We start from the raw sequence: 26,445 nt of genomic DNA on the forward strand, positions 1-26,445 counted from the left end.
GGGTTGAGTCAGAAAGGGGGAAGAAAGACCAGCTGCAGGCATATCAGCCAAGGACAAAGGCTGTTTGGCAAGTGGGTTATGATCGTGAGGGCAGCTGGGCATGAGCGGACCTGACTCACTCCGGGGGTGAGAGGGAGGGAGTCTGGGCCTGTCCTGAGAGCAGTGGGGTGTGGGTGGGGTGTTGTGAGAAAGCCCTCTGGGCGGAGGGAGCTGAGGGGCTTTAAAGGGAGGGGGAGGACTAGGGGACAGTAGAAGAGGTAGAAGAGGATGACAGCACTCACGTCAGAGTGGGAGAGGAGGTGCGCTGGGCAGTGGCTGGAGGCGAAGAAACCTCACTTCCTGCCTTCCACACGGGGGTGTCTCAAAAACAGCCAACAGTAAGGAATAGAATTGGCTGGTGACAAGGAAGGTAAGCAGAAACACATGAGGGTGAGGAATGGGAAGGAGCATGAACAGGCCCAGTGAGAACAACCGCGACCCCGCCGAGTGCTGCCACTTCTCCAGGCGCCAGCACCCTTACCCCAGGCTCTGTTGACCGTTGGCTTCCCTGGAGGCTCAGACAGTAAGGAATCTGCCCGCGACGCAGGAGACCTGGGTTCAATCCCTGGATTGGGAATATCCCCTGAAGAAGGGAATTGGCCACTCCAGCATTCTTGCCTGGAGAATTCCATGGACAGAGGAGCCTGGCATGCTACAGTCCGGGGGGGTCACAAAGAGACAGACATGACTGAGCTACTTTCACTCCTGGGCATTAGTGCTTCTCACCCCTCTCACTGGAACTCAGAAACAGCTTTGAGCTCTTTCTCTTTGTCCGCCCATCCTTCATGGGCAAACAGACCCCTTTCTAATTTTGCCTCCTAAATATTGATTGAATTCATCCTCTCCTCTCCTACCTCTTAGAGAAGCTAACAGGAAACAGAACAAGAAAATGTCGTGAGAGAAGGACTTCAACCAGTTTTTTTGTTGTTGTTTTTCTCTGAAATACATGAGTTGAGAAGCACATTCCAACTTAAAGCACTGAACATTTTATAGGAAAGATTCAACAGATACGCTTTTTTCCAGATATACCCCTTTGTTGATATGAATGAAGTCATTTGAAAATCAGAATGTAAAATCTAGCTACATTTGGAGCAATTTGAAATATTCTATTTTACCACCTAAAAAAACTTATCAAAATGCTTATTATACTGTAACTAGCAAAAGATAATGTACTTTTGCTAGTATACTACAGTTTTTTGAGGTAAGAAAATAGTCCACCTCCAGGCATTATTATAAAGAAAAGTAAATTATAAGTTATAATTATGTATTTTTTAAAATTGAGGAGAATTCTTAATATAATGCCATCCTCAGGAATATACTGAATATAAATTATAAGGTATATTGTAAGATACAAATATGTTCCTATGATTCACGTAGTAATTTCTCTTTGGGGAACAGAGTTCTCAAAATTGCTTTCAGTAGCAGCTCGTATTTTTCAATGATTCCAAATTTAAAATATTTGTAGAGAGGCATAGTAACTAATAGAACTTAATCACCTCTTGAGACTAGTGGCCCTTAAAGATTCTTTAATAAATTTTTTAATGTAAATTATTTAAAATTTCTATTTGACATGCAGTTTTGAAACATTGCCATTTAACAGCATTTATTTTACCATTCAGTATAACAAACATATATTAAACAGTTTCTCCTATAAATATTCAGAAGTGTCAGTTTTCCTTAAAAGCATTTTCAGAGGCAGCTGCCTAGAATGCTGTTGGAGAGCTGTGTTGTCTATAATCTGTCTTGAGAGTGTAGGCTGCTGTTTTTACACTGTCTCAACTGTGTTTATTCAAGCATTTTATTTAAGTCAGTATTTCAAAGAAAGACTCTGGAAGTTTCTTTTTCGAAAAACCCCCTCCCCACCAAACACAGGACACATACCTGTGTCTCAAGAAAAGAAAGCTGAGGTTCCCCTTTGGCACCAAGCCCAGCTCAGTCCATCAGCCTGGTCATTTTTTCACATTGCTGTATTCCTTTGAAAATCAGAGAGGGAAAAAAAAAACTGTTCACTTTTTTTGAGGCTGCCAAGGGATGAAATACTTTGATCCTTCAACTAAGATTAGAGCATTTCTCTCAGGTATGAGATATGACAAAACACACTTAATTTATTCTCCATTCATGTAAACACTGAATGTTTTTAGGAAAAAATACCTGGAGACTTACTGTGGGCTTTTTTATTAAAGGGAAGTACACCTGCTTCAGAATAAAAACATCAGAAAAGTTGGTGATGTAAAAACCTCTAAGTCATTAAGAGCATTTAAAATATATACCTGAAGTTGCCTATGAGCTGAAGCAGTGGACCACCTAAGTGGTCAGACCCTCAGCCACCTTACTCTGCATGGCTCTCACCCCACATCTCAGCTGTGCTCTCTGGGGCCCTCGGGGACAGTCTCCTGATGTGCCGGACTGTCACTCTCACCCCCCTCCCTTCCTCATCTCCAAGCCACCAGGCTGCCACTGCACTTCCTGGGGACTCTTTGGCAGGCACACCCTCGCAGACAAGCCCTCGCTTCTCCTGGCTCACTTCAGCTGCATCTCTCCTGTGCACACGCGTCCGCTTCCCCCACCCCGGCATCACTGCAGGTCTACCCATCATTCAAAGGCCACCGTTAGAACTACTTTCTCTCTGACTCTCCCATCATCTCAGCTCTGGAAACAACTTCACCTTTTGTTTAAACCCTGTATAGCTTTTACTGTCTGCGTCCCTTGGTGGCTTTTAGTATGTCCTGTAAACATTTGCCTTCTGGCCTCCTGGTGAAAGTACATAGCACTGTATAGTAAGAATTTCTGCCAAACTTGAATCTCAGCTCAGCTCTGGATCTGAATACCAGTTTGTCGCGAATACAGACATTAGAGGAACATGTGAAATGACGCAAAAAGATGGAGTTCACAAAGTCTTCTAAACACTTAAACTTTACAGGAAAAAGGACCAGGCTTCTTCAACAGTTAAGCTGAAACTGAAGGGGAAAAAAGGTGAGGGAGAACCTATAGATGAAAATCAAGTTACTGCTATAGAGATTAGTTTCTTCATTTTAAAGATATAGTTTGACTTTTGGTGTATTGAAATCTCTGGCTTTCTCCTGAATTTGTGAATTTGCTTCACTTGAAATGTTATTAGTAGTAAAATTAAAGTAGAAATTACACAAAGTGACATGCAGATGAAACCTCCAGTGGACACATTCACCTGTTGGCCAGTGACCATTCCTCTCCTTCCTAGTAACAGTGTCCTAATAAACCTCTCTCCTTCTTTTTAAGCATTAGTACTATATTTAACTCTCTTACAAAAACTTTCCACTTTAAGAAAGAGAGGTAGTTTAAAGTAAAAATGTGTGTGTGTTTTGATTGGGTGGAGGCTCCAAGAAGCATGTGTTTGGTTACTGATGATGCTGTGACAGTGCTCCACTGAATATGCCAGCAAATTTGGAAAGCTCAGCAGTGGCCACAGGACTGGAAAAGGTCAGTTTTCATTCCAATCCCCAAGAAGGGCAATCCCAAAGAATGCTCAAACTACTGCACAATTGCACTCATCTCACACACTAGTAAAGTAATGCTCAAAATTCTCCAAGCCAGGCTTCAGCAGTACGTGAACCGTGAACTTCCAGATGTTCAAGCTGGTTTTAGAAAAGGCAGAGGAACCAGAGATCAAACTGCCAACATTTGTTGGATCGTTGAGAAAGCAAGAGAGTTCCAGAAAAACATCTACTTCTGCTTTATTGACTAGGCCAAAGCCTTTGACTGTGTGGATCACAATAAACTGTGGAAAATTCTGAAAGAGATGGGAATACCAGACCACCTGACCTGCCTCTTGAGAAACCTGTATGCAGGTCAGGAAGCAACAGTTAGAACTGGACATGGAACAACAGACTGGTTCCAAATAGGAAAAGGAGTACATTGAAGCTATATATTGTCACCCTGTTTATTTAACTTATATGCAGAGTACATCATGAGAAAGGCTGGGCTAGAAGAAGCATAAGCTGGAATCAAGGTTGCTGGGAGAAATATCAATAACCTCAGATATGCAGATGACACCACCCTTATGGCAGAAAGTGAAGAGAAACTAAAAAGCCTCTTGATGAAAGTGAAAGAGGAGAGTGAAAAAGTTGGCTTAAAGCTCAACATTCAGAAAACTAAGATCATGACATCTAGTCCCATCACTTCATGGCAAATAGATGGAGAAACAGTGGAAACAGTGTCAGACTTTATTTTTCTGGGCTCCACAATCACTGCAGGTGGTGATTGTAGCCATGAAATTAAAAGATGCTTACTTCTTGTAAGGAAAGTTATGACCAACCTAGATAGCGTATTAAAAAGCAGAGACATTACTTTGCCAAAAAAGGTCCGTCTAGTCAAGGCTGTGGTTTTTCCAGTGGTCATGTATGGATGTGAGAGTTGGACTGTGAGGAAATCTGAGCACTGAAGAATTGATGCTTTTGAAGTGTGGTGTTGGAGAAGACTCTTGAGAGTCCCTTGGACTGCAAGGAGATCCAACCAGTCCATCCTAAAGGAGATCAGTCCTGGGTGTTCACTGGAAGGACGGATGCTGAAGCTGAAACTCCAGTACTTTGGCCACCTCATGCGAAGAGTTGACTCATTGGAAAAGACCCTGATGCTGGGAGGGATTGAGGGCAGGAGGAGAAGGGGATGACAGAGGATGAGATGGCTGGATGGCATCACTGACTCAATGAACATGAGTTTGAGTAAACTCCTGGAGTCGGTGCTGGACGGGGAGGCCTGGCATGCTGCGATTCATGGGGTTGCAAAGAGGCAGACACGACTGAGCAACTGAACTGAATTGAAACCATCTAAAGCTGATTATCTGATGTTGGTGTTTTCTCCCTTTCAGGGCTGATCTCCTACACTGAGTATCTCTTTCTGCTCACGATTCTCACCAGTAAGTGCCCCACAGTTTTGCTTATTGATCATGTGAATCCTCTCTCCTGGTGCAGGAGGTTTGGATTCACCTTTCTATTGTTAAGGGTGTCGCTGGTGCTGCAGTTTCTGTACCTGCAAGGCAGCCCTGCTGGGAGGTTATCCCCCCACTGCTGTCTCAGAGTCAGATGCAGCCTTCCTGTAGGAATATGAAACATGCCTCCTCTGACATTCTACAGAATCCCTGACCAGTAACTCTCCTGTAAGTGCCAACATCATGAAAATCAAGGAAAGATTAGGAAACTTTCTGAGCTCAGAGGAGATAAGAGGATGTAGCAGCTAAATGCAACAGGCTTTCTTGTGTTTGATCCTAGAATAGAAAAAACATGAAATCCAAATAAAGTCTGTAGTTTAGTTTAAGAATGCCACACCAGCGTGAATTTCTTAGTTTTCACAAATATCCTGTGGTTACATAAGATGCTAACTTTAGAGGAAGCTGCGTGAAGGGCCCCTGAGAGCTCCCTGGACCAGCTTTGCAGTATTTCTCTAAGTCTAAAGTTATTTCAAAATAGTTTTTGCAAAACCCTACTCTTGAGAAAGGGAAATAGAGTAGTAATCAAGATGTGGGTTTGATCCTGGCTTAGTAAGATCCCCTGGAGGAGGAAATGGCAACCCACTCCAGCCTTTAGAATCCCATGGACAGAGGAGCCTGGCAGGCTACAGTCCACAGGGTCACAAACAGTCAGACAATACTGAGCACATGGCACAAATGACAATCAGTGTGAAAATAGCCAAAGTTTATAAGGACATAGGAAAGCCTCTAGCAGAGCTGAAGAAATAAATGAAGTTCTCTATTGGATTTTGCTTTGGAAGGGCAGAACACTTAACAGCAGAACAGCGCGCCATGGACACATACCAGCCTTTGAGAATTGTCATCCATCCTGAGAAGGGATTGTTGTTTACTTTAGGTGCTTGTTTGTTTCTGGTGGCTTGTTTCAAGTTTGAGGACCTGTAGGTCTTCATATACTTGCATTCCACCAACATGTATGTAATGACGTGCTCACTTTAGTAGCACATACACCAACATTTATATGATGATTCATTTTTCATTTGCAGAACCCCATTCTGGGTTTCATGTTGCATTTAAAATGCTGGATGCAGATGGTGACGAGATGGTTGAGAAAAAGGAATTTTTTAAGGTAAGTAGATTCTAGTTATTTTTGGTTTATCATGAAACACCTGAAGGCTTGCATGGTAATTCTACATTTCTGTTAAGATGAAAATTATATCCACTGCCAACATATGAAGTGTCAAAAAATTATATATACATTCAAAAATACTAAAATTTCTGTAAGACAGCCTTGAGGAAACAGTTACAGGACAGGGATAAGATTCTGGCAGGGGAAATGAGCTGAAGTGCCTGCATTTTGTAGAGTTTTATTTTTATGATTTCAGCAAATGATAATACAACAGAAAGGGCTTCATAGATAAGTAAAAAATTGTTGTTACATCCCACCAAAAGAACGGAGTAACAAAAATAAAACTTGAAGCCTTCATGAAGAATATGAGGGAAGATGAAAAAGCCACAGTAGGTATAAATTGGTACGAATTTTCTAGGAATTTGTGCAGGCTCATAATTGAAAAGCTGAAAATATGCTTAAATGATGTTTCTCAAGACATACCTCTGTAACATGGCAGCAGTAAATCTCACTCCACTCCAAGGAAGTTGGCAGTAACATTCAGAAGTGCGTCAGTGCATGTAAACAGTGGGGAGTGTGCCAGGCAGAGCTCGGTTTTCTTCATCTAGAGGAGCACTTTATGGAGAAAATACCTCAGCTCTTTTGTCTGTGCTTTTCTTCCAATGTACTAGGAAGAGAGAGAACAAAGCTTGTTGAAATTATATATAAAAGTGGAGTCTGTACTTGCACCATTCAGTTAAGTAGCCAGTAGCATGTGGGACTGTTAAACCCTTGAAATAGTAACTGTGACTAAGAAACCTGAGTTTCTAAGTTTTAGTTCATTTAAAACTTACATTGAAAAACTGACATTCACTTCAGGTATTGGCAGAATCTCAAGTATGTTTGAAACAGCTTGAGTATGTGAATCTACTTTTAAATTTTTACCTTTATTTACTTTTTATTTGCTTTTTTATGAAACCTAAATGCAGATCAAGTACAGGTACACCCTGGAGAAATTGTGGGTTTTGGTGCCAGACCATCTCAGTAAAATAAAGCAAGTCACACAAATGTTTCAGTTTTTTAGGGAAGGTGGAAATTATACTGTGGTCTATTAAGTGTGGAATAGCATTATATCTCCAATCAAAGCAATGCACATGCCTTAAACTTAAACATATTTTATTGTTAATAAATGCTAACTATCATCTGACAATGCAGGGTTGCCACAAATCTTCAATTTGTAAAAAAACACAAAATCAACAAAGCACAATAAAATAAGGTATGCCTGTATTTCCTATGAATACATCACCTGAATGTCTTGTAGTGTAAAATACACATTGGATTTTGAAGAAAAAAGAAAGGAATGTTAAGTACCTTGATTTTTATATGGAATATGTGATAAAGTCATAATTCTGAGATATTAATTTCACCTGTTTTTCTTTGTATTTTTGTTGCACTTTAATGAAAATGAAACTAAAAACTGCAGATGATAAATTGTCTTTTATATACAAGAATAATAACAATTTCAGTCATTGGCTTCACTCTGAAGAAAAGGCTTTGGTTCTAAAATGGATGTTACTTAAAGTATCTGTTATGTTGGTATCTTTATTTTTTCAAATAATTCCCCCAGTTAATAGACTTTTTAAAATAACTGAGCAGCTACTGACACTGGCTGCATTTGTGACTGAAACACGGGGCCATTCACTTGCAGCTTCACTGCCTGCTCACTCACACGTTCATGGCATTCACTTTATTCACCTACTGTACACCCTCTCCCAGATGGTTTCTAAAGATGTTAAATATTTGTAAACCTAATTTTTATAGGATCCCAACTGATTTATCAGTGCATTCCCTGCTTAAGATCTTTCTTGCTATATCCTTTGTTTCTAATCTTTGAGAGTTTCTTACACATAAAATCAATTAGTTTAGTAAATTTGTGAAGCCTGTGGATGGGCTCTTATCACAGGGATTTCCTGAGGGATCCCGTTTGCACCTGTTTGAAGCATCCAGTTGCTTGTGTCACCATATCTCATCTAGAGCACACTCACCTTGAAAGCTTTTCAGGTACTTTTTTTTTCCAAGTACTTTTTTTAACATAATAGTTCAACACTCTAAATTTACAGAACCACTTTCTGAACACTACATTTTTTTTCTTAGATGTTTGGGAAATCCTTAGCATTTCCATGAATTGAGAAAACAAGAAAAAGAATTATGTTAGAATACATCACTGGTGGTTTTGTTTTTGTTTTTTTCCAGTTTATAAAGCTCAACCTTCTAAACCCATAAAAGGTTCTTTGTGCTGATCTCAGGAATAAAACACTAAACTTGATAACCCATGGAGCATGATAGTTTGTTGACTTAACAGTGTAGAGGAGAAAAAACCATGCTTACATTAATTATTTGAATAATTATTTCATTTCCATGATCATTGTATTAGGAAGCCTAGGTATATAGCATCTTCTGCTTGAAATTTTATTGAAAGAACTAACAACTCTTTCCAGGTCAGTAAAGCAGAGTTTAAAAGGCAGGATTTTGTGTGTTTGTTCCTTCTTCCACCTTACTTGAATGTTTCTCCAGTGAATTTTACTTGTTCCTCTTCCCACCATAAGTGCTAGAAAAGTAATGAAAATTACTTTAATACCCTAAACATAAATACAACAGACTGACTTGGAACAGCAGATGGAAAATAATAGATTCATATAAAGTCTTGTGAAAATGTCCCAAAATATAAAATCTTAGTTTATGACTTGTGTGATGTGGTACACCCCTGTCTTACTACCATCCTGATCTCCTGGCTGTGTTGGTTGGTGTATTGTTCACACCTTCATCCCAAGAGTGAGTAAAATAGCCACTCTGTGTATAAGCCAGTAGAGCCAGTACCCACTCTGTCAGATAGTAACAAACTAGTGATCACCACTACTGATCAAAGCTGGTAATAGTAAAGCAATTTAGTCTTTTGCCTTGATAGATGGTGCATCTGCTTATTGGGATAAGTGCCAGGATTTTAGTGCAATTTCTTTAAACAATAGGTTGATGACAAGTCTGTTTATTAGTGTGAATTTCTCCTTATGGTGGTCCTCTGACTTCACATTTCTCCCACACTGGTGGGAAGGGCTGTGCTTTTAATGCAGTGAGGTTATCATTTTAGAATGCTACATATTCCTGCTAAAGATATTATTAAATGCAAAGACATTCAGTGGTATTCAATCTTCTTGATTCTGGAATAGTGTTCGTATTCTAGGATTTAAATTCTCATGATCCATCCTGAAAGCAAAAATAAGTTAAATTGACCTATGTGTTACACTTTTCTTCATTTTCAGCCTGAAATTGAAAATATGGATCAGTATGAAGTTGGTCATTTTAACTGTATTTTCTTAGACATTCAGAATGTGTGTTTGAATGTGTCCTCCTGGCTTTTTTCACCACTAATGTTAAAAAAAAAAGTACTTTTTTTTTGTTTGTCTAACAAAGCACCTCTGTTTCTACCAGAAACTGTTCCTCTGCCTAGAGGGCCTTGCCCCATTCCTTTCATAGCTAGTTACTTAGAGCTCCACCCAGATGTCGTGTCCTCACAGAGAACTCTTCAGAAGAAGTCAGTCTTAACAGAAGCCCCTGCCCAGTATTTCTGAGTCCTGTTACCCTACTTCATTTTTCTGGTCACAGCACTTGACACTGTCTGAAATTCTCCTGTTTGTTCGTTTGCTTGTTGGTTACCTCTGGCCCATTAGAACTTAAGCTCAGTGAGAACAGGGACGCTGTCTGTCCATGACCACTGTGTTGCAGCACTTAGAACAGTCGTTTGAGCAGCACCTAGTCCTCTGCAGTCATGACCCACATCAAGAACAAATCCGATGACTGTCTCCACTTGACTTTAAGATACTTCAGAGCTACAGTGACACTGACACTATGACATTGCCCAAAGGATGGACAGGTTGACAGTGGAGGGTAGAGTCCACACGTACATGATCCCTTGATTTTTAGCAAAGACACCAGATCAGTTAATGGGAAAAGCAAAGTCTTTTCAACAGATGACAGTAGAACAAATGGATAGGATATATACATGGAAAAATTAGCCACAACCCCTCCCTCACACCATACACAAAAATTTATTTGAGATACACATGTAAACATGAAAACTGAAACCAGAAGCTTCAGGGAAAGCTTGTAAGAGAGTATCTTCAGACTGTGGGGTAGGGCAAGGAGTGGGGTGGGTGGGGCAGGGAGTGGGTAGGAGAAGTGCATCTGGACCAGGAATGACTGGATGCAGCTAACTGTGGAGGCTGCATAATGCATGTATGTTGGGTTGTTACAGGAATCTCTGCTGTGTCTGAAATTCTCCATGAAAAAGTTAAAGTGAAAGTTGTTCAGTTGTGTCTGACTCTTCGTTACCCCACAGACTATACAGTCCATGGGATTCCCCAGGCCAGAATACTAGAGTGGGTAGCCTTTCCCTTCTCCAGGGAATGTTCCCAACCCAGGGATCGAACCCAGGTCTCCCACATTGCAGGAAGATTCTTTACCAGCAGAGCCACAAGGGAAGCCCAAGAATACTGGAGTGGGTAGCCTATCCCTTCTCCAGGTGATCTTCCCAACCCAGAAATCGAAACGGGGTCTGCTGCCTTGCAGGTGGATTCTTTACCAACTGAGCTATCAGGGAGGCCATAGTAAAAACCTCAGGAGGTGTGGGAAACAAAGCAAGAAGTGTTTGGGTATTGAACTTGGCAGTATGTCAGTTGTCAATTTAAAAACAAAGGATAAAACAAAAGTTTTTCAGCTTTATTCCCTGAAATAAGTGGGGGGCGGGGGGAGAATGTTGCAAAGTTTAAGGGCTTTAGAGAACTAGAGATACACCATATGCCTAAAACAAATCTCATAGAAGCAGCTGCATTTGTGATAATTTGCAATTTAGTGGCAGCATTTTTCAAACTACTAACAAAGAAATGGCCTAGGGAAAAATGGGCAAAGGTTTGTCTCCTAATTGATTTGGATCCATAGTATGAGATTTTGTCTACATTTAATTAAACCAAAAAAAAAATTTTCTTTTTTTTTTAATTTGCTTTCCATGTGAGGATTGGTACAAATGATTCTGAAAGGTAGGTAGGTTTTTTTAAAATGTATTCAGTCTGAAGGTACTATTGATAGTTTTATAATTAGTAGAAAGATGTAGGCCCTTAAATAGTTTTAATGCTTTATAAATGCATTAAGAGAAAAGGGAAGAACATTTATAGGATATGAATAGCTTTTTTAAGAGCTGGGTACTTGAAATGTGTCCATGAAGCATCAGAGATAGAAAAAGAAGAGAGGAGATAGAGAAAAGACAGAGGAGATAGGAAGAGAATAAAAATTCTCATGGAGATGAGGATAATCGTGTTTTTATACCTTAACATGACGCTTTTAGACTGTGTATTTATTAAGTGAGCCAGCTTTCTTAGGAAAAAAGATGATCCAAATTGTAATAAACATAATAATATTAATACTTGCATATCCATTTTCATCTTTGTTTCTTGAGAAAAGCTATTAGGAGTCATAAGGCAAAAATAATTTATTATTTAACAAATAACTAGTATACATTTTATAATAGAAACTTAGTATGTGTCTTTTAGGTTGTTTTTAAAAATCCAGTAGACCTGCACCTGAATTCCTATTTGCCCTCTTCCTAGCTGCAGAAGATCATAAGTAAACAGGATGACTTGAAGACAGCAATAACCGATGAAACGGAATGCCAGGTATTTGAAAATAAATTGAGTATTTCCAAGCAGATGTTGTTAGAGTAGCTTCTCCATCCCATTTTTTCAAATAAGGATTCCCAGATAGTTGGGAAAATTACCAGTAACTTGATTTTTTTAAGTATTTTAAATAGATTTGCCATATTCACATGATCCAGAGCTCAGAAGAGTCACCCAGAGTATGTGTGCAGGGCAGAACCCTCCTCTAGTGACCCTGGTCTATGTCCCCACTTCAGGCTTTTCTCAACACCTGCCGCCACTTCCCCTGGGCCAACCCTGGGGAAGGACACCTAGCGACCTGCATCGTGTGATCTCTGCCATGGGGACAGCACACCCTGGGCTGGAAGACAGGCCCAGGGCTTGGCTGGCTGACCAACTCTCTGCCTGGCGGAGCGTTGGTGAACTTGTCCTTGTGCCCACCCTGTCTGAACCCAGTTACCTTTCTGGCTCTGAGCTGCAGGTGTGGGGTTGTGACCCCTGTCCTGCAGTGCTCACTAGAGGACTCAGTGCACTCGCTCTCCTGGGTTCCCATTTAAGGCCCTGGACCACAGCCCCATCTACCCTCCAAGCACATTTTTCTCTCTGGGTCCCGACTATCCCTCAGCTGAATGGTGCCCGAAGATGTGAAGTCACGGGAGCTGGCCCACCCACGCCAGCTGCCTGCCCCTCTATAGGCCAGGTTCTCACGAGTTCTCCCACTCCCACACAACAGTCACCTGCCTGCCACTGATTCTGGGCGATGGGGGCAGGATTGGGGAACACCTGTATCCAGCCTGTCTTTCTCTAGCTGTTCTTTTTCAGATGATTTGGTTTAAATGTGTAGCCCCTTTGTTGCTTAGTTGCTGCTGATCATCTTTTCAGCCGTTCTGATTTTTTATTTTTTTTGTTTGTTTTATTGACACTGTGAAGGAGGAAGAGTCTCTGAACCTGCTTCTCGCTGTCTTGAATGGACTCCTCACCTGGGGACCTTGTAATGAGGAAAAGCTAGTGTTTTTTCAGATTTCTAGCATTCCGCAAAAGGTTCCAGACTTCCCTGCTTTAATTCTCTCAGTCCTGCTTCATTAGAAAGTGCCCAGGGGGCACGTTTTGAAATAACTAATACTGCTCTAAGCTCTGTTGTTGGCCTGATCCAGAGTTTGTCCTCTGCAGAGACCTCCTGAGTCCTCAATGTTTAGCCGTGGGTGTTCACCTCCTCTTGAGCATAGGTGATACAGAACAGTGTTATGTGGAGTGAGGGACAGAAGGGTTGCATCTGTTTTATTCACTTTGTTGTTGTTATTGTTGTTACAGAAATCTTTTGTAGGTATTATCCTAGGAATTGTCCAGGTCCCAGGATCCATTTATGTTCTTGGTTATAATTTACTTCAAATTCTGTCATTTTTTATAGGAACAAACAGTGCAAGAACCTGAAATTGACACAACACTTCAGATACGTTTCTTTGGAAAAAGAGGAGAAAGGAAACTTCATTACAAAGAATTTCGAAGGTAATGCAAATATTTATGTTCATTTAGGGGAATTTTATAGCTTAGAAGTAAAGAAACAACTGAGTACATGTATTTATGTCCCAGAACTGCATACCATAAGACCAGATACTGTGTGTGGGTCTATAGCATCTCTGAGAGCAGAACCTATGAAGTGTAAACTAAAGTTACTATGCTCAAAATACGTCAGTTAACCAGATAGAAATGGTTTGCGCAGAGAGGGACTGAAGGACAGAGAACTGCAAGGAAGGACATGGAGACATGAGAACATGTGCCTTGCGCAGGAATCAGAGAGACTACGTCTGGGAGAAATAAAAGGGAAGGGTGGAGGTGAGGGCGGAGGCCCTGGGGCCTAGGGCTTGAGTTACGCCCATGAGGGAGGCCCTGAAGGGGGCCCGTGGAAGGTGCTGGTCAGATGGGCTTACTCTGGCAAGACAGGGGTAACAGCAAAGGAGGGATCCTGTGAGAGACAAGACACGGTTAGGAGATAAAATCATTGGGCTTGGTGATTGTTTAAAGGGAATAATTTCACTTAGAATTCTTTAAACTTTTTGAATTAGAGTTTCTGTAAGTAGTGGACCCTGTGAAATTTGTTATACCATTATGCAGTTTTTTAAAAAGATGCAATAAACAGAGACTGCTTTAAATGCAGTTTTTCAGGAACTTGTCTGTTGGATGGAGTAGGGTACCCTAAAGTTAAAATTATGGGTATACTGAGCTAGAGTTCAGTAATCTTGAAAATTTAAGCCTTTAAAATTTTTCATAAGTTGTAAAGTAATAACAGAAGATAGCTCCCATATATTATATGTTATATATGTGTGTAATATATTATAAACATGTAATTTTTTAACTGCCCAAATTAATCCTAGAAATTCCACAAGAAGCTCTTTCGATGTGAGTGTGGAGCTTTTAGTTTTGTTTCTATAGGACTGTGATGTTTCTATAAAACATCTTCCTTAGAAAGATGTCGCCTTTTCTGCCCTTTGTCTCGGCCTCCTCCTTACAGCCTGTCTGATGAAGGATACTGTTTCATAAAGACATACAGCTTGTACATCTCCAGGAAAGACAAGGAAGGTGACACCAAGAGACACTGTTGTGGTAGCTAATTACGGTATTAGTGTAGATATTAGTGTTCTCATTTAAAGAAACAGTATTGTATTTTGAAAAAGTATCTGTGATTTAGACAAACCTGGGTTCCAGTGCTGAATTTGACAGTTTGCTAAGTGTGATCTGATGAACAAACTTTGGTTGGAGACCTGCCGTATATTAAAACTCATGGGATACTGCTCAGGGTGCCCACGCTCCTGAGTGGGCGCACGCTTAGTTAGAGCACTAAGGTGAAGCCACAAATCCTGACGTCCATCTCGTATTCCAACATTTAGGTTTATGGAAAACTTACAGGCGGAAGTCCAAGAAATGGAGTTCCTTCAGTTCTCTAAAGGTTTGAGTTTCATGAGAAAAGAAGACTTTGCAGAGTGGCTCCTTTTTTTCACTAACACTGAAAATAAAGATGTTTATTGGAAAAATGTGAGAGAGAAGCTGTCAGCAGGAGAGGTTGGTGTGCCTTTTTATAGTGCTTGTGATGAAGATGAAATGATAAGTCAGACGTATTGATAGAATTCAGTAAAGTAGCTTCCAAATTAATCAAGACTGAGCAGCTCTCTGTTACGTAATTATATGATGCATGAAATGATGATTGCTAAACTGCTAGTAATGATTAATGAACAGTGGTAAGATTTCAAGTGATTTTTTTTTTAATATTTATTTTTATTTATTTATTTGGCTGTGCCAGGTCTTAGTTGCTGCATATGGAATCTTTAGTTGCAGCATGTGGAACTTAGTTCCCAGACCAGGGGTCAAACCCAGGCTCCCTGCAATGGGAACATGGAATCTTAGCTACTGGATCACCAGGGACCCTCAAGTGATTTTTTTTTTTTTTTTTACTTTATTGTTCCAAAAAAAAATTTTTTGACATGGGGATGTGTTTTTTTTTTTTTTTTTATTAGTTGGAGGCTAATTACTTCACAACATTTCAGTGGGTTTTGTCATACATTTATATGAATCAGCCATGGATTTACACGTATTCCCCATCCCGATCCCCGCTCCCACCTCCCTCTCCACCCGATTCCTCTGGGTCTTCCCAGTGCACCAGGCCGGAGCACTTGTCTCATGCATCCCACCTGGGCTGGTGATCTGTTTCACCATAGATAGTATACATGCTGTTCTTTTGAAATATCCCACCCTCACATTCTCCCATAGAGTTCAAAAGTCTGTTCTGTATTTCTGTGGGGGATGTGTTTTTATATAATTTTTTTTAAAGCTATCTCTGTGATGAGGGAAAATATAACGAAATATAATGAAGGTCTCATTTATAATTACAATAGAGATATATAACAATTAGAAATATATTTAACAAGAAATATATAGAAAAACCTTTAAAACTTGGATAGAAATAACTCATCTAACAGTAGAGACATCCCCTCCTTTTGAACAGAACCTCTAAGTATTATGGACATGGCAGTTGTCCCTTAAATAACCCCTAAGTACAGTGTCAGGTCAATCTGCACGGCCTTGGTTTGCTGCACCAACACATCAGCCCTGGACACCCCACAGCCGACACAGGAGAGTGACCTCCTCAGTCATGCTGCTCGTCTGTGGTGGGCTAAGGGTAGGAGAACTGCCCATATCCTTGCTCGGGGACCAGACTCTCCAAGGCTCTGCCCCCAAGGAGTACCACCATCTGCCAGAAACCATCCAGAAAAGAAAGGAGTGAACCATGTTCCAGCAAATAAATGTTTAGGCCTGGAGATGTCACACTGAGCTACTGGCTGGACTGATGGCCTGAAGGCCTAGTAACTGAAGGGAGGCAGAGCTGTGTGGTCCTGAGTGCGCAGGGCTCAGGGGAGCACCAGGTACCATGACCACCAACCAACATCCATAAAACAGTCTCGGATTCTTGGGAGGGAGCCAGACAAGCCACAAGTCTGTGTGACACTGCTCAGGGGGCCAAGGGACAGAGAAACCTCTGCACCTTCCCTATAATTTTGCTGTGAACCCAAAACTGCTCTAAAAAAAATTAAGTCTTTTTAAAAAAGAAAGCTGAGCTATTAAAATACAGCACCAAACATCAGAACTAAAACAGTGTGACTGACAATGAATTTGACAAATCAGTTGAACAGAAAATAGAGATAGATACAAATACAGAAATTTAATATGTGTAAACTCAGATTATAAATTGGTTGCATAAAAAAATTGAATAAATGGAACTGGGGTAATTCACTGGGTATCTGAGGGAGAAAATGAAGGTGACCTCTGCCTCACTTATGACTCAGAAATAAACCTGAGGTGAATCAAAGAACTAAAGTTAAAGAGAAAACTGAGTAAGTATGGAAGAAAACTTGGAAACAATCTCTGAGAGTGGGTATATGTACTAAGTAAAACCCAAAAGCCTTCTGTTGAAATTGATTAAATTACTGCATAAAATATAGAAATCTGTTGCCTTCCTCACTCCCCCCCAAATTATCAAAATCAAAAGGAAAAATTAACAAAATGGGGGAATTACTGGCATCACAAGTAATAGACCAATTTCTTTAATTTTTATAATGAGATCTTTAAAAATCAAGACCGCGGAAGGGGCTGACATTCTACCGTATTTAATGTAGAAAATGGGATCTCAGATATCAGTGTGTTAATTACTAATGGGGCTGAGATTGTGTCTCTTTGCAAGTTAGCCTATGTCACTTCCTGGGTGCCAACAGAAGACCCAAACCTGCCAGGTCAGAGCCAGAGAAGGTTATTGTCTGTAGTGTGGAGGCCACCCAGGCACCACGTCTGTCTCCCAGGGCCCACGAAGTGGGTTTGCGCCACAGCCGAGGAGCCTGGATCCTTCATAAGGGACAGTAGGTGCGGTTGCCCCTGCTCTGAGGGAGACAGCTCTGTCTGCTGCAGGCTGTTCACTGTGCAGATATCCTGGAAAGACCCTGGAGTAGAACAGTGGCTGGGCCTCTGTCTACTAGATGTGAGAAGCTCGGAAGACCCACGGAGAATTGCCCTCCAGCATCAGGTCACCTGGCAGCCCCTCAGACACCGGAGCAGAGCACAGCAGGGACATGAGAAATCCACACATACCCAATGAACATAGATGTGCAGAGTGTTTAATTCACTCAGGACCTTTGAGGGGAGACAGCGGGCCTGTGACACACGCCCCCAGCCTTGCACTCAAATGTTCACAACATGTTCAGTCTGCACAGGCACATCCAGGGCCCTGCACTTAATCTCTGAGGGTTCCTCCTAATCTCTAAAATCCAAACATTTGTGCTCAGTTGGGTCCATCCCAGACTTCGAAAGTGTACATTCATAGACTTCATGATAGAAAAGAGGACTCACGGTTATATTCATAACATTGTTGAACAAATTTACAAAATTGTAATAAAAATTCACTGTTCTTTTAGAGCATTAGTTTGGAAGAGTTCAAGTCATTTTGTCATTTTGCAACCCACCTGGAAGACTTCGCTATTGCCATGCAGATGTTTAGTTTAGCTCATCGTCCTGTCAGACTAGGTAAGTTATGTGACTCACTTAATTTTTACTATGTATGAACACTGTCATCCTGTTCTTTAACTGATTGATAGCAGTCCAGGGACCACTTAACAGAAAAACAATTGATTGGCCTTTCAGTTAATCCAGTGTGATTATTCTAGATTTACAACCATTTGCCAATTTATTAACAGTTAATTTTGCTTTTACTTTCTTATTTTTCTCCCTGAGATGGAGAAGGAAGTATTTAAATGTATATTCAAAACACTGATTAGATTAAAATAGCCTGCTGACGTTTCTCAGCCAGATTTATTATTTGAACACATTCCTGATGAGTATTTGTGTTGTTTTACTTCCCAACTGATAAATATATAGAGCTGTTTTTACTTCTCAAATAATAAAAATTTAGACTTAGACTATATTATGCAGTTGATGAGTTTTTATATTTTCTCCCTTCAGCGGAGTTCAAGAGAGCAGTCAAAGTAGCAACAGGACAGGAGCTGTCCAACAACATTCTGGACACCGTCTTCAAGATCTTTGATTTAGATGGTGATGAGTGTCTGAGTCATGAAGAGTTTCTTGGGGTGTTAAAAAACAGGATGCATCGAGGTTTATGGGTAACAGATTTTGAGTCTTTAAATTGCATGTTTATATGTAGTTAAATGAATGGAACTAAACCTAGAATTTGATCTAATGTATAGTCTTAAATGGGAGTTTTCAACATTTTTAAAGATATTATAAGCAGTAATTACAACAAAAGTATCTCCTACAGATGGGATCCACCATTTTTCTTTTCTTTTTAAAAAAATCTGAATCAGGAACCACGATTCCAAATTTTAATTTGGATGTTGTAGTTAGATACCAAGACCAAGCTCTAGCCCTATCGTGTATTAACTAGCAGATCTTGCAAAGCTGCTTAATTTTTCTGACCCTCAGATTCCTCATCTGTACAACAAGGAACCAATACAATCTACTGGAGAGAATTATTATAATACTTAATGTAGTGACTGAAACACTTGAAGTAAATGTCCACTATTAACATGATTCACTCAGATTCACATATTAGTCTATAACTGAGGGACAGATCAAACTTAGAATTTTGTTTAGATTTGAATCTGCTAGAAACACTTGTGAAAGCAGGTTGAAACATCGGCAAGTTGAAGACAAGGGTCCAGGGGTAAGTAGGAATTAGTCCAGAGGAGGCAGGAGTGAGAATAGGAGAGACCATGGTGAGCTTACATCAACAATGCTATTCGTTTACAACTGAGAAGAGCATATTGATCTTCCTGCTACAAACATTATTTATAGAAAATGAACAGATATGATTTCTACTAGTGATTTACAGGCAGCACCTCACAGTTAATAATCATACTCATAGAAATTAAACCAGCCTTTCCAGTTAACATGTAACATACCCTGCAGCGTCTTTGCCATTTCTCAAAAACATACTGAAGAGAAGAGCTTCAAGTCAGTGAGCAGAAAAGGCCGTAAATATAATCTGAAACCAACTGCTGCTTCCAGTGGTGGGTCTCCAGCAGTGCTGCGCTCTGTGGGCACAAGGAACCAAGTGTTTTCTAACCTTTGCTTTCTCATTTAACTGAGATAAATAGTAACCACAAAGTACTTGTCTGAGTTATTTCTTCCTAAGGCTTCTCATCAAGTATATGGTGACCTGCGGTTTCTTTCTTTTTTGGTTTTAGTCAAGGTTAAGTCAAAGTTTTAGGTTTATCATTTTTATTCCACATAGCTAAATGAAGTTCACCAGAAAAACAGAAACATTATGAAATATTATGAAAAGAAAACATTATGAAATAATTTCATTTTAAAATCAACATACAGTCACTGTTCCCTTCTTGGGGAGGAAACTCCATTCTCTGGTTCCCCTGAGGCCACCCTTGCCTCACTTCACATCTCACCTTTTCCCTTTGGCTTTCAACCTGTGCTGCAGGCATTTTCTGTGTCATCATTTCCAGGCCTTTCTGGAGGTGGGTGGGGAACAGGCACCACAAGTACATGGAAACGACGGGGCTAAAGGTTGCAGACACTGACCCTGAGTTTTCGTTTTTGTTGACAGGTGCCACAGCAGCTCGGCATACAAGAATACTGGAAATGTGTGAAGAAAGAAAGCATTAAAGGAGTGAAAGAAGTCTGGAAACAAGCAGGAAAAGATCTTTAATAGAAAAAAAGAGTGTGGGAATCCTATCGCTCTGAGCAATCAGAATTGGGGATTTCTTAGAATGCTAGATGTTTATCCTCCTAAGTCTTCATTGATTTTGTTTGTAATATAAAGATGCCTTGTATTGCTTTCTGATTCAGTCATTTCTTAGTAAGATTTCATTGCAGAACTTCATAAGACGAAAAAAGTATTCTTTAACGAAAAGAGATGTTGGCATCTGTCAGAAGGCCTAGAATTAAAGAATGCTTTGACTTTGGTAAGATGGACAACCTGGTCATGCACAGTGTCTAAACTGACTGAAGGTCAGATCAACCTGCGAGCCCCAAAGCTCCTGGAGGTAGATTAAGTGGCAGCATTTCAGGTTTCCTACCTGTCCCTTATGTCTGAGACTTCTTGTATATTTATTTCAGTGAGCTGTAAATTAGTTGTCTTCAAAGTAATATGTAAATTTCAGTATTCCACCTGGCAACTATAAAGTACTTATAAAGATAAAAAAAATTACTGAGGTCCATTTTATGTTGTTGGTTGGTTGGTCAGTCACTAAGTCATGTCTGACTCTTCGCGACCCCATGGACTGTAATCCCACCAGGTTCTTCTGTCCATGGGATTCTCCAGGCAAGAATACCGGGGTGGGCTGATATTTCCTTCTTCAGGGGATCTTCCCAACCCAGGGATCGAGGCTGCATCTCTTAGGTTTCCTGCATTGGCAGGAGGGCTCTTTACCACTCACGCCACCTGAGAAGCCCCATTTTGTTTTATATGTGCTGTTTAAAACTATGTGGTTTTTTTTTTAATGTAAATACCCCTGCTTCTTTAAATTAAAAGCACTGCAGCGCGGATGCTCCACAAGATGGCACTCTCGCTTTTCCAAAATACTTTATCTTCCTTGCGCACCAAGCATGATCTTGAACAGAACAGAAATACCCAGAAAATCACAGAACATTTCAAAAATGACTGACTTGTTGAAGGAGCAAGGTAGGAGGCTCTGTGCAGACATACCTTAGTTAAACATTTAGCAGCTCCTAGGGAAATGAACACAGGTGCTACCATGGTAACCGTTCACTTGCAGTCTGCGGTTGTGTCCAGTGATGAAGGAAGTTAATTTGCAAAATCTCCAGGTAACACGTAGTTGGGTGGGTTATGTCTTCAGCAGCATCAGGACCAAACCTTGGCCGAGCCTGCTCTGTCCCGTGCCCTCTCCCAGACACTGGTCCTCCTGTGGGCATGCTTTCTTTCCAAGAGGATGAAATGGGAGCAGCACTGTTTATGATGTCTGGATTTACATATATCTAGACATTCAGTTTTGGGAGAAACAGTGTTCATAAATAAGTCCTTTATGGTTTATAAACTATCATATAAGTTCTCCCCAATGACAACATTTTTCAGTCCAGACAGAATTGAAGGAATTTTCATTGCAGCATCATTTCAAATATGCAAATCTGGAAGTAGCTTGAACGTGCCACACCATGGAAGTGGATAAATCAATTGTGCTCGATTGCACCATGGAGTTCCAACAGCGCTTACCATCATGAATGCACCCGATTAAGTTCCGTGATTCTGCTAGTTGCTAAGCTGGTGTCTCTGTTCCAGCTCCCCACCACACACACACACTGCCTTGTGATGCTGGGCAGGCCCTGCTCCATCTGCCACTGTCCTGCCAGAGTCCCCAGACCCCAGCCAGCACCATGGCAGCCCTCAGTACCAATCTTCCCCTGTTCTGGCTGTTGTGAATGTCCTCGTGCTCCCAGAACCAACTCCTTGAGTCCTCCTGCGAGCCAGCACTGCCGGCTGGTGCCCCTCCCTGGGCAGTCCGGGCCTTGCCTTCAAGCTTCTGGACCCTAACACCCTGCCTCAGGGAGGGAGCTCTTCCTGCAAGTGCTTGCCCTGGGACCTCAGTTCCTCTGGCTGTTTGACTAACACCTGTTTATGTGTGTCCCTGTATTATGTTTTCTCTGTTGAAATATTTAAAATGGCTCCTGACTGATAAAGTGACCAGATGCCAGGAACTATAGACACACAAGAGAAACTTAGATAATATTCACACTAGATTATATGCACACAGGTAGCTGTAAGTTCATATATACATACAAGTACGTACTACACATTTTTACATATACTACATTTATACCTGTCCATACACCTATGTATATAAAATGTCATCTAACCCTCCCACCATGAGAGACAAAAGAAACTTGAGTCTCAGGGAACTTAGAGAAGTCCCATAGTATTACTCAGCTAACAAGTGAGGAAGCTGGGGCTGGAATCCACAATCACTGACACCACAACCCATCTTTTTTGCCTAAGTCAGTCTATCCTTCCTAGTGTTTCATGGTTCAATCCCTAGGCTGGTCTGCACATGTTTCTTCATGTCATAATATAAACAAGCTTTAACTATTCTAATAACACTAAGACCGTCACTGCTGTATATAGCAGTCTGTGCTATACAGGACTGCTTCTGTGATCAGAGTTACAAGAAGCTTGAGAAAACGGGAAAGCGTGCGTGCGTGCTCAGTCACTTCAGCTGTGTCTGACTGACTCTTCGCAACCCTGAGGACTGTATCCCGCCAAGCTCTGTCCATGGGATTTCCCAGGCAAGAATCCTAGAGAGGGTTGCTGTACCTTCCTCCACTGGATCTTACCCACCCAAGGATAGAAACTTCATCTCCATGGACACCACTAATTCCAGGTTACTTATCATTCAAGTATTCGATTCAGTGCCTCTTCTGTGCCTGCTATGTGCTGGGCTCACTTGGGAGCAAAAGAAACCTAGTCCCGCCTTCAGAAAGTTTATAGTTGAATGTGGGGCTCCTTGGCACAAGGCCTTTGTGTCGCCCACCCCTTTATTTACTCCTGTAATCAAGGAGCCTTCATTCAGCTTCCATGCCCTTTCCTGAGTTCAAGGGGCAGATTCAAGCAGTTATTCATTAGGGAAGGGAGGGGATGCAGAGACCAGGCAGAAAGTCAAGAGCAGCCTTGAGGCAAGGTCCTATTTCCCCATGAACGGAGACATACAACAGCATCTTTGAGCTATTCTGCACCTACTGAAACCCACTCTGGGTGGGAGAAGTTAACAATTAACCATGGTATGCTGCTCACGTAGACCCCAGACCACCTGGACTTGAAGGCTGATCCATCAGAAGACAGTCCACAAGCTAATCATGCCCTCTTTGAAAAACTGCCATTAAGACCTCTCACTATCTTCTCCAAGTTGGGACATATGGTTTTGAGGGCAGGAGCCTGCTGTGGCCCTCTGTTTGGCAAAGCAATAAAGCCCTTCTTTTCTATTTCACCCAAAACTCTGAGATTCCATTTGGCACCAGTATACAGAAAAGCTGAGCTTTTGGCATCAGCAGACTGGGGAAACTGTCTTTAAATAATCCTACCGAGGAGAGGCCGTGAGTGTATTACATGGGGGTTTAACATAGATTGCATGACCTCCAGGGCAGTCTCAAATGCTGACCCCACACACATACTCTCAAGAACTTGGCATGTGCCCCTCTCCTGCCTGGAATGGTGTGTCCATTTTGCCGTTGTTTGGCAGAAATTTGTCAGTTCTCAATCCAAAGTAGTCACAGATCACAGCCATGGAGACTGTACAGCTGTGTAATTTTTCCTAAAAACCTGCTCTTTTCTGGTGGGGAGTCAATCAGTGTTCCCAGTGACAGCTGCCAAAGCCCAAGCCTTCCCAGTTTAAATGCAATCAGTAACACGTGCCTGGACTGATCCTAGAACCAATGGCCAGGACATTTTCTGGGGACAGATTCCAGACGTCTAAACGCAGATCTAACCAAACCAGAAACTCCTGCAATCATCAGAGTCAGGACTCTGTCATCCCACCGTGACAGCTAAACCTCTGAACTCCCTTCTTGGCTGCATCTCATTAGTCAACAAACAGATCATTAGTCAACTATGCAGCAACGAAAACGGCCTGGTACAGCCAAGGTCCACTGATGGATGCTCCAATTAGTGGCAGAAACTTCAGAGAAGCAGGATATTTGTATAGCCTCAAAGGACCTCCCCCAGGAGACTTACTAAATACTGTAATGGTTTGCACAGATGTATCTGATTTTCTCAGGTTTCCTGCAACCCCAGGATAGAGGCAAACAGAATAAGAGAAAGAACAAAAGCTGCACGTGAGCCAAGAAGTTGTTCCCCAGGCTCACCACAGCGCCTGGTGCAGAGAGTGAATAAAGGAAGGAACAAATGTGAAGATGGATTATGGAAGGCCATGCCTGAGCATGGAGGGGAAGGGAGAGCAGACAGGAAGCAGGAGGGACAATACAAGCCCAGGACTCACCAGCCATGGTGAACCCACAGGACAGTGAACCAAGGAAGTGGGCCTCCAGCCACAGATGAGGGCTCTGTTACCTGAAACAGCTCCCAGCCGCTCTGCTCACCTGCCCTCTCACAACCACCTGGTAACCATCGTTCTATCCTCTGTCTCTACAAATCTGACTACTCTGCACACCTCTTAGAAGTGTAGTTGTACAGTACAGTTGACCCTCCCAACAACAGCTATGAATTGCACATGTCCAATTATATATGGATATTTGTCAACTGTAAATCTTAACAGTATTACAGTCCATGGTTGGTTCAGTCCTCAGATGCAGAGGACCCTTGGATATGAAGTCAATGCTTAGTTTACTCAATCGCATCCAACTCTGCAACCCCGTGGACTGTAGCCCTCCAGGGGTCTACAGGAGGCTCTACAGGAGCCTCCAGGCTCCTCTGTCCATGGGATTCTCCAGGCAAGAATACTGGAGTGGTTGCCATTTTCTCCTCCAGGGAATTTTCCCAACCCAGAGATTAAAGTCTCATCTTCTGTGTCTCCTGCATTGCCCGCAGATGCTTTACCACTGAGCCATTGGGGAAGCCCTGGATATGAAAGGATGTCTGTAACTTACATATGGATTAACCCTCTTGTTCCAGGGTCAAGGAACAAGACTTTTATGATTTGTATTTTATGATGTCTTTGTATTTGTCTTTTATGATTGGCTTATTTTACTTAGTGTCTTTAAGATTCATCCATCTTGTAAACTATGACAAGATTTCCTTCCTTCTTAAGGCTGAATATTGCACTGCATATACACATCACATTATGCTTATCCATTATCTGACAATGGACACTTGGATTGCTTCCTTTTGACAACTGGGAATTATGCTCCAGTGAACATGGATGTACAAATACCTGTGCGTTCCTGCTTTCATTCCTTTTGGGTATGTACCAGAAGTAGAATTACTGGATCATGTGATAATGCTATGGTTAATCTGGGGGGGGGGGGGGGGGGACTGCCATAATTTTCCACAGCAGTCACATCATTCTCTATTCCTACCAGAAAAACACGAGTTCCAAATTTCTCCATATCCTCAAAACTTGTTATTTTCTGCTTTGTGGTTGTTCTTATTTTGTAGTAGCCATCCTAATGGGGGTGATATGTTCTCATTGTAGTTTTGACTTGTATTTCCTGGTGACTCAGATTGTAAAGAATCTGCCTGCAATGTGGGAGACCTGGTGTTCAGTCTCTGGGCTGGGAAGATTCCCTGGAGAAGGGAATGGCAATCCACTCCAGTATTCCTGCCTGGAGAATCCCATGGACAGAGGAGCCTGGCAGGCTACAGTCCATGAGTCAGACACGACTGAGCAACTAAACATTTTCACTGCACTTTAATCAGTGTGGTTGAGCATCTTTTCATGTGGTTATTGGTCATTTGCATGTCTTTTTGGGGAAATGTCTATTTAAATCCTTTGCTCATTTTTAAACAGAGTTGTTGGGTTTTGTTGTTGTTGGGTTGTAGGTGTTCTTTACACTTTCTGCATAGCAATCCCTTATGTATATGATATGTAAATCTTTCTCCCATTCCACCGTTTGCCTTTTCACTTTCCCTGTAAGTGACCATTTCTCTGGCTATAAAATTGAGGGATATTACTTTCTATCTGGACTGAAAATACTACTTTGTTGTCTTTTTGGATCTGTTATTGGTGAGAGGTAGTCATGTATGGATGTGAGAGTTGGATCATAAAGAAAGCTGAGCACCAAAGAATTGATGCTTTTGAACTGTGGTGGTGGAGAAGACTCTTGAGAGTCCCTTGGACAGCAAGGAGATCAAACCAGTCAATCATAAAGGAAATCAGTTCTGAGTATTCATTGGAAGGACTGATGCTGAAGCAGCAATACTTTGGCCACCAGATGGGAAGAACTGACTCATTGAAAAAGACCCTGATGCTGGAAAAGGTTGAAAGCGGGAGGAGAAGGGGATGAGAGGATGAGATGATTGGATGGCATCACTGACTTGATGGACATGAGTTTGAGCAAGCTCTGGAAGTTGGTTATGGACAGGGAGGCCTGGAGTGCTACAGTCCACGGGGTCACACAGTCCGACACAACAGAGCGAGTGAACTGAGAGGAAGTCAGCTGCCAGTCTGATTAGTGTTCCATTGGTA

At 41.6% G+C, this 26,445-nt stretch overlaps 1 protein-coding gene across 2 annotated transcripts in view; it reads left to right on the forward strand.

The window, feature by feature from the left end:
* Positions 1 to 20,504, forward strand: part of MICU2 (mitochondrial calcium uptake 2) — a 62,767-nt gene extending 42,263 nt beyond the window's left edge. For both annotated transcript variants that reach the window (XM_061133567.1, XM_061133568.1), the window contains 8 exons: positions 4,883 to 4,930; positions 6,025 to 6,107; positions 11,744 to 11,809; positions 13,197 to 13,294; positions 14,674 to 14,845; positions 17,743 to 17,851; positions 18,287 to 18,444; positions 19,902 to 20,504. In XM_061133567.1, coding sequence (XP_060989550.1) covers positions 4,883 to 4,930; positions 6,025 to 6,107; positions 11,744 to 11,809; positions 13,197 to 13,294; positions 14,674 to 14,845; positions 17,743 to 17,851; positions 18,287 to 18,444; positions 19,902 to 20,003 — 836 coding nt within the window. In that variant the 3' untranslated portion in view covers positions 20,004 to 20,504. The remainder of the gene's footprint in view (positions 1 to 4,882; positions 4,931 to 6,024; positions 6,108 to 11,743; positions 11,810 to 13,196; positions 13,295 to 14,673; positions 14,846 to 17,742; positions 17,852 to 18,286; positions 18,445 to 19,901) is intronic.
* The last annotated feature ends 5,941 nt before the right edge of the window (positions 20,505 to 26,445 follow it).

The sequence above is a fragment of the Dama dama genome, chromosome 30 (assembly GCF_033118175.1).
Source record: "Dama dama isolate Ldn47 chromosome 30, ASM3311817v1, whole genome shotgun sequence".
Taxonomy (NCBI): Eukaryota; Metazoa; Chordata; class Mammalia; order Artiodactyla; family Cervidae; genus Dama; species Dama dama.